Below are 14,671 nucleotides of genomic sequence, written 5' to 3'. Positions count from 1 at the left end.
CTTTCCACGCAAGCAACTGGGCCACCATTACCAATGACCGCTGGGTCCTCAACATAGTGTCCTAGTGATACAGATTTTATTTCTATACTCTGCCAACCCCAAAAGGGTTCCCAGATCTTCCCCCAAACCAGTGGGCAGAGGCCAAAAAGCAAGTCCTTTCCCTGCTTTCTATGAGGGCAATCGACCAGACAGGCCAAGGTTTCTACTCCAGACTCTTCTTGGTACCCAGAAAAGAGGGCACATGGTGCACCATCCTCTGTCTATCCATTCTAAACACCTTTATGGTGATAGCAAAATTCAAAAAATGCTCACCCTCCAGCAGCTTCTACCTATGCTTGGTTAGCCACCCTAGATCTAAAAGAGGCCTACCTACACATCCCAATCAGGGAATTATGCAGGAAATACCTATGTTCCAGGACAGGATCACTGCACTTTCAGATGTTCTTCGTGTTTCACTGTTGCAGTTATTACATTTGTGTTATCTGCCTGCAGGTAGCCCTCAGTCGGCCTGAATATCAAAGTCTTGGATTCCTGCTGTCTCTTCTTCCATGACGTCTGGTCATCAGGGGTGTAAAACATGCAGCAGACGCCATTACATCAGTCTTTCTTGCGCGGTGCCCGAAGCAGAAGCAGTTCGCAAGTGATGGTCGACCGACTCCTGAAATTTTTGTTTTCGAGTTTCAGAACCAAAGTCTTCAAAAAAGCTAAGTACCCCGTTGGGGATCCTTTTTCTTGCTCTTAACTGATGTCAGTAAAATGTAACAACTGTATTACCTGTGGAAAGTAAATACCTCATAAAGATTTTAATTCGTACTGCATTCCTTACTTAGGCCCAGACCACGGCGTCCCTCGCTGTGGTTTTGTGCCTTATTCACCCCCCGGACTATTCGTCGTCGCTTTATTTTTGCAGCTAATTATTTTGGCACTTGGTTTAACTATCCAGAAATGGCTTCGGTGAGCCATCCGACTACCGACATTCCGAAAAAACGAAGAAAAAGACAGAGACAGACTGCATAGGTCCAAAGCTGCCGACGACACTTCCGTTAAGCTAGTCGCCAGTTTGCCGGTACTCTGGGGCTTTCGCAGCCTCTGATACCCTCTACTTCAGATTCGCAGGCCTCTTCTGAGACCCATTCAGAGTCCGGTATGCCGCGAGATGCTTCTTTGACTATGGAACTTGCAGATGTCTCGACCTTGGATGGGTCTAGAGCCGCTGTGCAGGCACCAGCTTCTGAGGGTGTATTCAGGCCTACTGACTTGCATTTCAAACCAATGCCGTCTTCTTCTTTAAGGCCTAAAGCTCGACCCACGCCTAGAAAACTGATGTCCAAACTGCATGGTCAGGCACATATGCCTAAAAAACAAATAAGAATGGCTGAAGACCTTATTACTGTAATTAGGGGAAGCCAGCCTTCACCTTCTAAGAGACCTAGAACTGATTTTCCTTTTGATTCTTCTGATCATGATTCTGAAATTTCTGTTTCTTCTGATTACCAGGAGTTGCCCTTATCTACCTATGAGGATTCTGATGCAGAGGATTCCCATTCCCTCTGCTTCCCCACCAGAAGAGTTTTCTTTTGGTGAAACCTTGCACACTCTTAGGGAGCATTTTCGCTGGGAAAGCCAGGATTACTCTGACTCCAAAAAGAGGCTTAGGGAATTCTTACTTCTCCCTGAACACAGACCTTTAGCTATCCCTCCTGCCCTGGACATTGTAGATGATGCCTTCTTGAAATCTAGCCTGGCTCCAGACACTTTACCTCCAGCTCCCAGGAAGCCTGACTGGTATTAGAGTACCAGACTCTCACAAGTTCCTCTTCAAGAATCCTACTGCAGACCCAGAGACCATTTCACAAGGACCTAAAGGCATTAAGGCTACTATTGCCAAAAACCCTACCCCCTCTGATAGAGATTCCAGGGCCTTGAACAGATTGAGTAAGAAGGTATACACTTCTGTTACTTTGGCCATTAGGGCCTTAAACTGGCAGTTTCATATGTTAATGTATCAACAGCATATTGTGGGACTACTTAAACAGAAAATAATGTTGATTCCTGACTCTGCTGAAAATAAAGAATTGCAGGATTTAATGCATTCTGCTGAACAAGTTGGTAAACATAATTTGCAATGTAGTTTTGACTCTTTAGAAGCATCTTTCAGGGCTGCTGTCACTGGGTCTCTACGTAGTAGGCATGCTTGGCTTAAGGAGCAAAATTTGCCAGATCATGTTAAAGCTAAATTACTTGGATGCTCCCTTAAACCAAGACCGCCTGTTTAGCAACAAAGCAGAAGTCCTTAAAAAGATGGAGGAAAAAGCTAAATCTATGCAAACAGTTAAAGAGTTCCTGCAAGTGCAGCCTGCCAGATTTAGTAGGCATTGGCCTTCTAAGAATTGGTCCTTTCCTGTCTCTCCCAGGCCTTCTCATTCCAAACCCAGGAACAATAGACCACCTAGACTACAGTCTCAAGGTACTCACAGGCCTAAGCAGTGGGGGGCTCCCACTTCCAAAGCTGGAAGTAGTAAGACACCCCCTATGGAAAAATGTCACAATGACTTAACCTTAAACCTTCCAAGCCTTGCTCAACTGCCTGCTCCCTTAGGGGGAAGGATCGCCCTGTATGCAAAAAACTGGGAACGCATTACCCAGGACAAATGGGTTTTAAATATAGTTTTCCAAGGATTCAGATTCCACTTCCACACCTTACCAACCCCAAACGGTTGACCAGACCTACCCCAAATCAGTGGGCAGAGGCTCTGCAGCAGGTTCTCTCTCTTCTAAGTATCAGGGCTATTCAGCCTGTCCCAGCAGACGAAAGGGGACAAGGTGTTTACTCAAAACTTTTCCTGGTACCCAGAAAAGACAGTTCCTGGCGTCCTATCCTGGACCTTTTTGGTAATCCCAAAATTCAGAATGCTAACACTTCAACAGCTGCTTCCTATGCTAGGCAAAGATGCTGGTTGGCAGCCTTAGACTTAAAAGAAGCTTACCTACATATTCCAATAAGGGAATCTTGCAGGAAATGCCTACGTTTCAGAGCAGGCTCCATTCACGATCAGTTCTCTGCACTTCCCTTTGGCTTATCTACTGCGCCCAGAGTATTCACAAAATGTCTAGCTCCAGTCATTGCATTTTGCAGGCAAAGAAGTATTCAAATATACCCATACCTGGACGATTGTCTAATTCAGGCAGAAAGCCAGGGTATGCTACAAAAACATCTGGCATTTGTAAAGAAACTTCTAACCTCACTGGGGTACACCATAAACGAAAATAAATCTAATCTAGTACCCTGCCAACAAATTGTATTCTTGGAAGCAAGCTTGAACACAAGTTCCCCAGATGGCTTACCTCACACCAGAGAAGTTTATTTGACTGCCTACTTCAAGCTACTGGCCACAAAGATCCAGCTAGCTGCAAGGAAAATCCTGCAAGCCCTGGGGTTCTCATGGCCTCTTGCATCCTACTAATTCCATATGCAAGACTGCATATGAGGAAACTACAGTGGTATCTAAAAAGCCTATGGTGTCAACATTCTCAGGACCTGGAATCGATGATTCCTATCATTCCTTGTATAAAGAAAGAATTCCTTTGGTGGGCAGAGGCCTGCTGCCTCAACAAGGGGCTCCCATTCACTCTTCCTGCCACCCAAGCCCTAACAAAAGACGCATCAGACTATGCACGGGGGGCTCACTTGGCATGGCAGTGCATTCAGGGCAAATGGAACCAGAGTCAGATGCACCTGTATATCAATCGAAAATAAATGTTAGCTGTACAGAATTCCCTGACATCCTTCAAGGACCACATTCTTCCAGGACAATTATTGGTAAAGACAGACAACACCACTGTTATGTGGTACATAAACAAGCAGGGAGGAACCCACTTGTACTCTCTGCAGACTAGCCATGGCTCTGTGGAACACAGCCTTGAGCTACCAAGTGCTCCTTAAGCCAAGCTAAATTCACTGGCAGATGACCCAATCAGAAATGTCATGGACCCACATGAGTGGAAACTGGAACCAAAGATATTCAACCTTTTGAGAAGCAAACGGGGGAATCTCGAAAGAGACCTGTTTGCCTCCCCTCAGAACTACCAATTGGACAAGTTCTGCACAAGGACTCCCCACAATCAAGCTTGAAAAGTGGATGCACTGTCCTTCACCTGGGAAAGCCTCTCAGTTTATGCCTTTCCCCCACTACCTCTCCTCTCAAAGGTTCTGCTAAAGATCAAACAGGACAAACCAAGGACAATACTGATTGCACCAGACTGGTCACACCAACACTAGTACCCTCTCTTGCACAATATGTCACTGCTGGAGCCATGGCACCTGCCTCAGACACCTTCCCTGATGTCCCAGCAGGAGGGCTAGATTCTGCACCCTCAGCTTCAAACCCTGAACCTTGCAGCCTGGGTAATTCCTTGAGCTCTCCAGTAGCATCCCTCAGTAAGCAGGTGCTAGATGTCATTCTGGAGGCAACGAGGCCTAGTACTAGAAAATCCTATGCTGAAAAGTGGAAAAGATACTGTTCCTGGAGCCAGACTCGGGATGGGCACAACGGTGCTCAGCTTACCACATATTCTTCACTACTTAACAGAGATGCTTCACATGGGCCTTTCCTTCTCGTCAAGTTGAAAGTCATGTCTCTGCCATTTCAGCACATTATAATACTGAACCAACCCTCTTCTCTCACCCCCTGCTAATGCAATTCCTCAAAGGGGCCAAAAATTTAAGACCTCCCCGGAGAGCCTCTACTCCAGCCTGGGACCTTAACTTTGTATTGGAAAAGCTCACTCATCCTCCTTTCGAGCCAGCTGCAACTGCAGAGTTGAAATTCCCTTCTTGGAAAACAGCCTTCCTTCTAGCCATCACTTCAGCAAGAAGAGTGTCTGAATTACAGGCCCTCATGGCAGTGGAGCCCTTCATCTTCCATGCAGACAGGGTGTCCCTCTGGACCAATCCTTTATGTCCAAGGTGGTGTCTAGTGTGGCCCTTAATCAGTCCATTCATTTGCCTACTTTTTTCCCAAATCCACAAAACAAAGGAGAACGTATACTGCATTCTTTGGACGTGCACAGACAACTTAGATTTTATGTGGACAGGAGTAAGCCTCTCAAAGTCTGAACAGCTGCTAGTTGGCTTTGCTGCAGGGGCATAGGGGAAGGCCACTTCAAAACAATCCATTTCTAAGTGGATAGCCCATTGCATTAATTTCTGCTATAAGCACCATGGAAAACCTACCCCACAGGGGATAAGATCACATTCCACCAGGGCTGCATCTACCTCTACAGCCGTTCTCAGAGGTGTCCCTACCAGGGGCATCCTAGAAGCTGCTACCTGGAGCTCTGTACATACCTTCACCAAGCACTACCACATGCCTATTTCTTTTCTAAATCCAGAGCTGGTTTTGCGACTGCAGTTTTGCAGGGCTTAATAGCTGGTCCTAATGCAGTCTAACGTCCTCCTCCCTTCCTTAGCTTTGGGAATCAACTCAAATGTAATGACTGCAACAGTGAAACACGAAGAACATAGTACAGTTGTGTACACTTACCATAAATGTAGATGTTAGAGTGTATTCACTGTTGCAGTCCTGGTTACCCTCCCTGCAGCCCCCTGACTTTTCTTGGCTGTACTTTTCTTCTTGTTTAGTGTATTTCAGCTTTCTGGTGTATTTGCGTTTTGTTAGAGGTATAATCCAATATATAATTGCTTTCCATTATGGGGGCACCTGACATCTGGGGCAAGAAAAACTGATGTAATGGTGTCGGCTGCATGTTTTATACCCCTGACGACCTGACGTCATGGAAGAAGAGGGACCATCCGACGCAGGAATCCAAGACTTTGATATTCAGGCCGGCTGAGGGCTATACCTGTAGGCAGATACCAAATGTAATGACTGCAACAGTGAATACACTCGAACATATACATTTATGGTAAGTGTACACAACTGTACTTTCTCTGCATTTCCCTTTGCCTTATCCACTGCTCCCACAGTTTTCACAAAATGTCTGGCTCCCATTATTTCTTTTTTGCAGACAGAAATATTCAAATTTACCCATACTTAGACTACTGCCTGATTCAGGCAGACAGGAAAAGCTGCTAAAGCACCTGACCTTTGTAAAGGACCTAGTGACCTCCCTGGGGTATACTATCAATGAAAAGAAGTCCAAACTTGTACCCACACAAAAAATTGTATTCCTGGGAGCAAGCCTGGACACAGCATCCCAGATGGCATTCCTTACACCAGAAAAACAATCCTGCCTTGACAGCCTACTTCTCTCAACTGGCCACCAGGACCTAGTTATCCTCAAGGAAATCCTGCAAGCTCTAGGGTTCATGGCTTCTTGCATTCTACTCCTTCCATATGCCAGACTGCAAATGAGAAAACTAGAGAGGTTCCTAAAAAGCCTTTGGTGTCAGCACTCTCAAGACCTGGAAACTCTTATACCAATGATACCTTGTCTAAAGAAAGATTTTCTTTGGTGGGCAGCAGCTTGCTACCACAACAAGGGACTTCCCTTCTCACAAACCCATGCCACCCAGACCCTCACCACAGACGCACCAGACTATGCCTGGGGTGCACACCTGGACTTGCAGGTGCATTCAGGGCCAATGGAACCCAAATAAAATACATCTGCACATCAACCAAAAAGAGATGTTAACTATTCAGCATGCCCTGACAGCTTTCAGACCCCCTACACTCCCCGCAGCCTGTACTGATCAAAACACACAACACCACATGATGTGGTATATCAACAAGCAGGGAGGGACTCACTCTTATCCTTTGTGCAGGCTCGCCATGACCCTTTGGCACATGGCCTTAGCCATGCAACCACACCTGTTAGCACAATTCCTGCCAAACTCTCTAAGCTCTCTGGCAGAGAACTTAAGCAGAAACCTGCTAGATCCACATGAGTGGCAGCTAGACCAAAGAACCTTCACCCTTGTAACCCAGAAGTGGAGCACCCCGAAGGTCGACCTCCTTGCCTCCCACTCCAGTTATCAGCTCAGCAAATTCTGCACCAGGGATCCTCACAGTAAGGCCTGGAAAGTGGATGCTCTAGCCTTCCAGTAGGTAAACCTTTTGATCTATGCATTTCCCCCTCTACCACTCATTTCAAGGATATTGCTCAAAATAAGGGAGGAAAAAAACGAGAACAGTCCTGTTTGCCCCAGACTGGCCATGCCAGCACTGGTACCCACTGCTCCACAGCCTGTCACCATGACACCTACCTCAGATCTCAACACTCCTGACCCAGAGGAATGGAGAATTCATGCATCCCCAATTGCAGACCCTCAGTCTGGCATCCTGGCTTATTCCATGACCTCTGCTTAAGCTGCCAGTCTAAGCAAACAAGTTCTAGATGTTATATGTGAGGCCAGATGCCCCAGCACTAGAAAGCCTTATGCTGAGAAGTGGAAAAGGTTTTGCACCTGGATCCAGGCTAAAGGAGCCAGAAAGGCACAGCCCTCCCTACCTCTCATCCTGGATTACCTGGCAGACCTAGTACACAGGGGTCTATCCTTCTCTTCTATTAAAATTCATGCCTCTGCCATCTCGGCTCATTTCAGCACAGACACACCTCTTTTCTCACACCCTCTCATCAAACAGTTCCTAAGAGGGACTAACAACTTGAGGCCACCCAGAAGAGCTTCTACCCCAGCTTGGGACCTAAACTTTGTGTTTGAAAAGCTCAGCCTGCCGCTCTTTGAACCTGCAGCTTCAGCAGAGTTAAAATTTCTCTCGTGGAAGACAGCATTGCTTCTGGACATCACTTCAGCTAGAAGAGTATCAGATCTACAAGCACTTATGGCTGTAGAGTCCATTTTCCACGCTGACAGGGTCTCCCTCCGGTCTAACCCATCCTTCATACCAGAAGTGGTGTCCACTGCATCTGTCAACCAATCCATTCATTTGCCCACCTTTTCCCCTAACCCACAAAACAAGGGGGAATGGATTCTGCACTCTCTAGATGTGCAGAAACCGCTCAGATTCTACCTAGACAGGACTAAATCTTTTAGAAAAATTGTTCAATTGCTAGTCAGCTTCACAGCAGGAGTAGAGGGCAAGACCATATCCAAACAGTTTCCAAATGGATAGTACACTGCATCCATTTCTGCTACAAACAGCATGGGAAACCTCCCCCCAAGGGGGTCAGGACACATTCCACCAGAGCAACCTCCACCTCTGCAGCTTTCCTTAGAGGGGTCCCCCACCAGGGACATCCTGGAGGCTGCAACATGGACATCTTTTCATACCTTCACCAAGCATTACCACTTGCCTATCTTCTCCAAATCCAGGACATGCTTTGCCATCACAGTCTTGCAGGGCATCCTAGCCAGCCACCCCAGTCTTCTTGACTTCCTCCACCCTTTTCTTCAGCTTTGGGAATCAACCCATATGTGATGACTGCAACAGTGAAACACGAAGAACATAATACAGTTTTGTACACATACCATAAAAGTAGATGTTCGAGTGTATTCACTGTTGCAGTCCTGGTTTCCCTCCCTCCATCCCCCTTGTCCTCTCTCTCTCCCTCCATCCCCCCCCCCCTTACATGGAATTTTTCCATTCCCCCTTGTCCTCTCTCTCTCCCTCCCTCCCCCCCTTACAAGGAATTTTGGTATTTACTTTCTGCTGGTGGTGTTCTTCCACCATAACCTAGCTCCCTGTTGGGGGCTCCTGATAGGGCAAGAAAAACTGATGTAATGGCGTTGGCTGCCTGATTTTATACCACTGACGACCTGACGTCAGTCCTAGGGCGACAGCAAGTGACACAGAAATACCAAGCCTCTGGTATGCGGGCCGACTGACGGCTTCCCTGGCAGGGATTAATCAAATGTGATGACTGCAACAGTGTATACACTCGAACATCTACGTTTAAGGCAAGTGTACCCAATTGTACTTTCTCATGATAAGGGACATCCATGATGACAACTAAAGACTGTTCTTCTAGCTGCTGACAGTGGACCATTTCTTACAGATGCAGAAGTTTTTTTTATCGTATCAGCAGATCAGAAAGTAGGATGATTATCTTCACTAACATTTCCCCTCACTTACATCTCCTTTCCTGGGATGAGGAGGATTGTGTTGTCTATTTTCTCTTTCTTTTCTGCTACTCTAAATCTCTGTGGGGCTGTCAGTGTTGCTGTTGCTGAAGAACTGGAGGTAAAGGCAAAAAATGCATGATGATATTAATGGTGGGAGTCTAGCTGCCTGACTGTTTGTGCAGAGTAGTCTTCATACCAGCAGCATGTGGTCTGCATGGTATGCCATCCCATAGACCTTCACTACAGAAGGTTTTAACTATTACACAGTGAAGATCATAGTTTGGCTGGGGCTTTCTTGCAATTTTTACTGAATGGTTTGTTTGTAACCATTTTACCCATTGGTTTGGATGTTATGTGGGAAAACTTGCAGGCACCTTAATCTTTGTGGACGTCAAGCTTGGTTTTAAGCTCTGTTTCCCGAGTATAACTAAACAGCCCATGCATGCTTTACTGGCAAAGTTTGATAAAGGCTGAAACATGGCATGTCTGCAGATGAGAGATGGGCTTTATTGGTCTGAACCCGTAACTATAAAAACTTAAAAAGTAAGAACTTATTGGCATTCAGAAGCCATGTAGCTAAAAGACAGATATGGCCTTAAGGTTTATTTAAGTCTGTCCCATGGACTTCACTACAGAAGGTTCAAGGTATCGCACAATAAAGATACCAGCTTGCCTGGGTCTTTCTTGCAGTTTTTACTCTGATTAACAAAGGTGGTCCTTCTGCTTTGCAGACCTGTTAAAGTAATTATATAGCATTTTTTTTCTGCATACACATCAGTAAGTATTTTGGTCATTAGATTTGTTAGAAAACAAAATGTAGTTAATGTAACTGTTGATTGGCTCTCTTAAGTAACATTTTTTTCCTTCCTTAGTCAGCACACGCAGCTCTGCTGGAAAATGGCAGTTCTGAACTGCAGCTATTGGAAGTCGTTTCCCACCAAAAGGGAATATGGACGAATGCTGTGCTGCAGAGTATTCTCCGTAAGGAATCACTGGATCCAGAGAAAGGTAAGTTGCCTTGTGGGCTTTGCATTACAAAAATTAAAGATTTATTTTCACAGCATACAGGGCAAGTTTATGGTGTAGGTAGTAGTATGAGTGTGCTGTATTAATGCCAAAATTCAGAATGGCAGTTTGTGGATGGTGGGAAATTTTGTACAATGTCGTATCAGTGATTGCACTACAGCCTGCTGCGTTCCTCTTGTTGTCATGTTTAAAACATTGATAATGTGCTACATAGTAGTCTTACTGTTGCCTGGTGCTGTAACACTGTCATAAAAAGTATGATTTAATTAAGACAGGGTTGTCACTAAGATGTTAGACCAGAGGTATAAATCTTGCATTACCACTGTAGTGCTTGTTGCAGAATTTGCAGCTGAAGCCTCAAAATGTGTATAGTGATAATTTCCCGTTACAGTTTTGTGAGTATTGTGCAAGTGAGGAATATTCAAAAAAATGAGAATAGTCAAACAACTGCTGGTCCTAATACAAGCAGGATGGGAGATGTTCTTTTGAGAAAATCTAGCACAGTCTTCCTGAGTTGAACTCCATCTCATATGAATTGGAGTTTGTTGCTCCTTTGCCTTAGAAAATTTTGACATCTGTGGGTGAATAGTAGGTAGGGTTCAGCACACTGCTGGAAATGCACCTTTGCCTCGACTGGTGCTACTCTATTGACTTATCCATTCTTGTTTACCCAAGAACACTGCTCAAAAATGACCAATTTCAGGCTCAGTCAAGGTTGTGGAGTGCAAGAAAAGAAGTTATAGAATTAAGGGGGAAGTGTGTGTGTGTGTGTGTATATACGTGTGTGTGTATACATATACATATATACATACATATATACATACATATATATATATATATATATATATATATATATATATATATATATATATACACACACACACACGTGTGTTTGTATATGTATGCACATAAGTATGTGCGTATGTATATATTCTGACACACACACACACGCACGTACATGTACACATAGACACACACACCATTAATGTTAGCAACAGATGTAATGTTAGATCAGCATGACTGTCTTCACTACAGATACCATGGAATAGGCCATATTTGCATGTACACTGGATTCTGTTCAGGTTGGGATAGAGCTTATGGAGTGAGCCGCAGAGAAGAAAGAAGATTTTGTAAAATTGTGACTTGTCAGATGTTCTTCGTGTTTCACTGTTCTGGTCATCACACTTGGGTTATCCTGCCAGGGGTAGCCCTCAGTCGGCCCAAATACCAGAGGCTTAGTATTACTGCGTCAGTTGCTGTCGCTCCAGGACTAACGTCAGGTTGTCAGTGGTATAAAGTCAGGCAGCCGACGCCATTACATCAGTCTTTCTTGCTGTGGAGCCCAAAGCAGATGTTCATCGTGCATACAGCTGCAGTCATTACAGATGGGTTATCCTGCTGTCAGGCGGGTCCTCGGTTGGCCGAATTCCAAAGTCTAGGTTCGGTGTCGGTTGTCGTCGCTTCTTCCCTGACATCAGTGCGGCAGGGGTATAAAAGAGGCAGCCAATGCCATCTTCTCCAGTCTTTCTTGCCGCGCGGTGCCCGTAGCAGAAGCAATTCACAAGTGCCGGTCGGCCAGCTCCTGAGATTTACGAAAATATTTCAGCCGAAGTCGTCTTGAAAGCTAAGTCCCCGTTGGGGAAACTTTTCTTGCCTCAGACCGATGTCAGACAAAGTTAATAATTGCATTTCATGTGGGAAGCAAATACCACATAAGGATTTCCACTCTTTCTGTATACCTTGCATAGGCCCAGACCACGACGTCTCGGCCTGCCGTTTTTGTGCTAGATTCAACAAGCACACTATTAAGCACCGGGCGGAGTTCGCCCTTCACTATTTTGGTAAAAGAATTAATTATATTATGTTGTCGGATACTCCGACTCCAGTTTTGAGTAAAAGAGGCAAAGATAAGGACCAACATACGAGGTCCGCACCGACTACTGACACCATGCTAAGGCCGACTACCGGTTCTCCGGTGCTCAGCGAGGCGCCTACGCAGCCCCTGAGTACCGATGACACTACATTACCGGTGTCTTCAGTACCCGAGGTCGCAGGCTCCTCTGTCCCCATTCCTACTGCAGATACTGACGCCACTCTTGGCGGGAAAACTCAGAGTTTAGACAGGCCTGCCATTTCTCAAGATGTCTTCAGGCCTTCCTCCTTCTCTATTAAAGCTTTCACTAAATCTAAAGCAGCCATGAAAACCCAAAAAACAGGGACCTCAGACCCCCTCTCAAGGCCCCATGCCTAAAAAACAGATGCTCAAAATGTCTGAGGATTTGATTACTCTTATCAGGGGTTCTCAACCCCCCCCCCCCTCTGACTAAAGGCCCAGATTAGAGGAAGACTACCCTTCCTCAGATCAAGCCTCTATTACCTCTGAACTTTCTGAGGACTAGGATTATGCCTATTCTCCTTTCGAAGACTCTGATGCAGAGGAGTCTATTCCCTCGGTCTCCCCCCCTGAGGACTACTCTTTTGGGGAACCCCTACATACATTGAGGGAACACTTTCACTGGGAAGGCCAAGATTACTCAGATTCCAAGAAAAGGCTCAGGGATTTTCTTTTGCTCCCCCAGCATAGGCCCCTGGCTATCCCACCAGTTTTAGATATATTGGATGATGTGTACACAGAAGCCAGCCTTAATCCAGATTCTTTGCCTTCAGCTCCTGTTAAACCAGACAGGTATTACTGGGTTCCTGATTCTCACCAGTTCCTATATAAAAGCCATACTGCTGACCCAGAAACTATTTCACAGGGTCCCAAGGGAATTAAGGCCTCTACTGCTAAAAACCCATTACCTTCAGAGAGAGATTCCAGAGCTTTAGAAAGGTGGGGGAAAAAAGGTGTACACCTCGAGGGCATTAAACTGTCAGTTCCATATGTTAAAGTATCAACAGTTTTTGTTATCTCAGCTGAAAAGCAAAATGACACAACCAGAACAACCAGATTTAAAAGAGTTGCAGGATTTGTTGCATGGTGCAGAGCAAGTGGGTAAACATACCTTACAGTGTGGTTTTGATGCTTTAGAGGCCTCATGTAGAGCTGCTGTTACGGGGTCCGTTATACATAGGCATGCTTGGCTCAAAGAACAAGCCTTACCAGATCATGTCAAAGCTAAATTATTAGATGCACCTCTTCAAAAAGATGTATTGATGTCCTTCAAGGATGCATCTGCAGTCATCACATATGGGTTGTCCTGCCTCAGGCAGCCCTTCGGTCGGCCGGATTCCAAAGTCTGGGTCCGGCGTCGGCTGATGTCGCCCTTTCCCCGACGTCAGAGCGCCTGGGGTATAAAAGCGTCAGCCGACGCCATCTTCCTCAGTCTTTCTTGCCGCGTGGTGCCCGAAGCAGAAGCAGTTCGCAAGTGCCGGTCGGCCAGCTCCTGTAATTCAGCTACCGAAGGCTTCAAAAGCTAAGTACCCCCTTGGGGACTCTTTCTTGCCTCAGCCGATGTCAGATAAAGTTAATAATTGCTTAACTTGTGGGAAACAAATACCTCATAAGGATTTCCACTCCCTGCCTAGGCCCAGACCACGACGTCTCGGCCTGTTCAGCCTGTGCTTCCTTCAACCGACGCACTCTTAGACGTTGGGCGGAGTTTGCAGAGGAATTTTTTGGGGCTAGTTTTTCGTACAATATGCCATCGGAGACTCCGACTTCACATTTAACAAAGAAACGGAAGGACAAGGACCGACACACGTGGCCTACCGCGAGTGTCTCTGTCTCAGCTGAAACAGAGTCCTTGGTACTTCCGACCGCCGAAACCGCTCAACCGACAACCTCGGCCCCGGAGGCCCTTGCTGAGTCGGTTATTGAATTTCCTTCAGAAACTGGTGTCTTGGAAACTTCCGACACCATTCCTCTAGACAAAACTACACCAGCACGTGGTGCAGCCAGGCCTCCTGCATCCATGTCCATAAAGGCATTCACCAGGGCTAAAGCTGCTAAACACACAAAAGCTATGCCTCCCAGGGTTATTCCTCAGGGACCCACTACAAGTTCACAGATTCTAACCTTAGCAGAGGACCTTTATTTCCTTAATTAGGGGCTCCCAACCCCATCCGGACAGGGGCTCTCAACCTCCTCTAGACAAAAGGCCCAGGGTTGAGCCCTCTGATCCCCGCTCCTCAGAGGAGGCCTCTGATGGCTCTGTTCTCTCGGACTACCAGGAGGAGGCTTTTTCGGCCTACGAGGACTCTGATGCAGAGGAATCTATCCCCTCGGCCTCCCCTCCTGAAGAACTATCCTTCGGGGAGACCCTTCACACTGTGAAAGAGCATTTCAAATGGCAGGGCCAGGAATTCTCTGATTCCAGGAAAAGATTAAGAACTTTTCTGCATTTACCTCAGCATAGACCTTTGGCTATTCCTCCTGTTTTGAATGTCATTGATGATGTGTACTCTGAGTCTAGCATAACCCCTGACACTCTTCCTCCGGCCCCTGTCAAACCCGATGGGTACTACAGGGTCCCGGACTCGCATCATTTTCTTTACAAGGCCCACTCTGCTGATCCAGAAACTATTTCCCAGTGCCCTAAAGAGGTTGCAGCTGCCACATCTAAAAATCCACTCCCCTCCGAAAGGGAGTCCAGGGCTTTA

The 14,671-nt window shown here is 46.1% G+C and overlaps 1 protein-coding gene across 1 annotated transcript in view; it reads left to right on the top strand.

Moving 5' to 3' along the window:
• Window positions 1–14,671, top strand: part of ZNF292 (zinc finger protein 292) — a 1,171,601-nt gene that overhangs the window by 560,789 nt on the left and 596,141 nt on the right. The window contains exon 4 of the mRNA XM_044067433.1: window positions 9,916–10,051. Within this exon, the coding sequence (XP_043923368.1) occupies window positions 9,916–10,051 (136 nt within the window). The remainder of the gene's footprint in view (window positions 1–9,915; window positions 10,052–14,671) is intronic.

The sequence above is a fragment of the Protopterus annectens genome, chromosome 1.part0 (assembly GCF_019279795.1).
Source record: "Protopterus annectens isolate FY-2018-M chromosome 1.part0, PAN1.0, whole genome shotgun sequence".
Classification (NCBI taxonomy): Eukaryota; Metazoa; Chordata; order Ceratodontiformes; family Protopteridae; genus Protopterus; species Protopterus annectens.
This window is presented reverse-complemented; position numbering and strand designations above follow the sequence as displayed.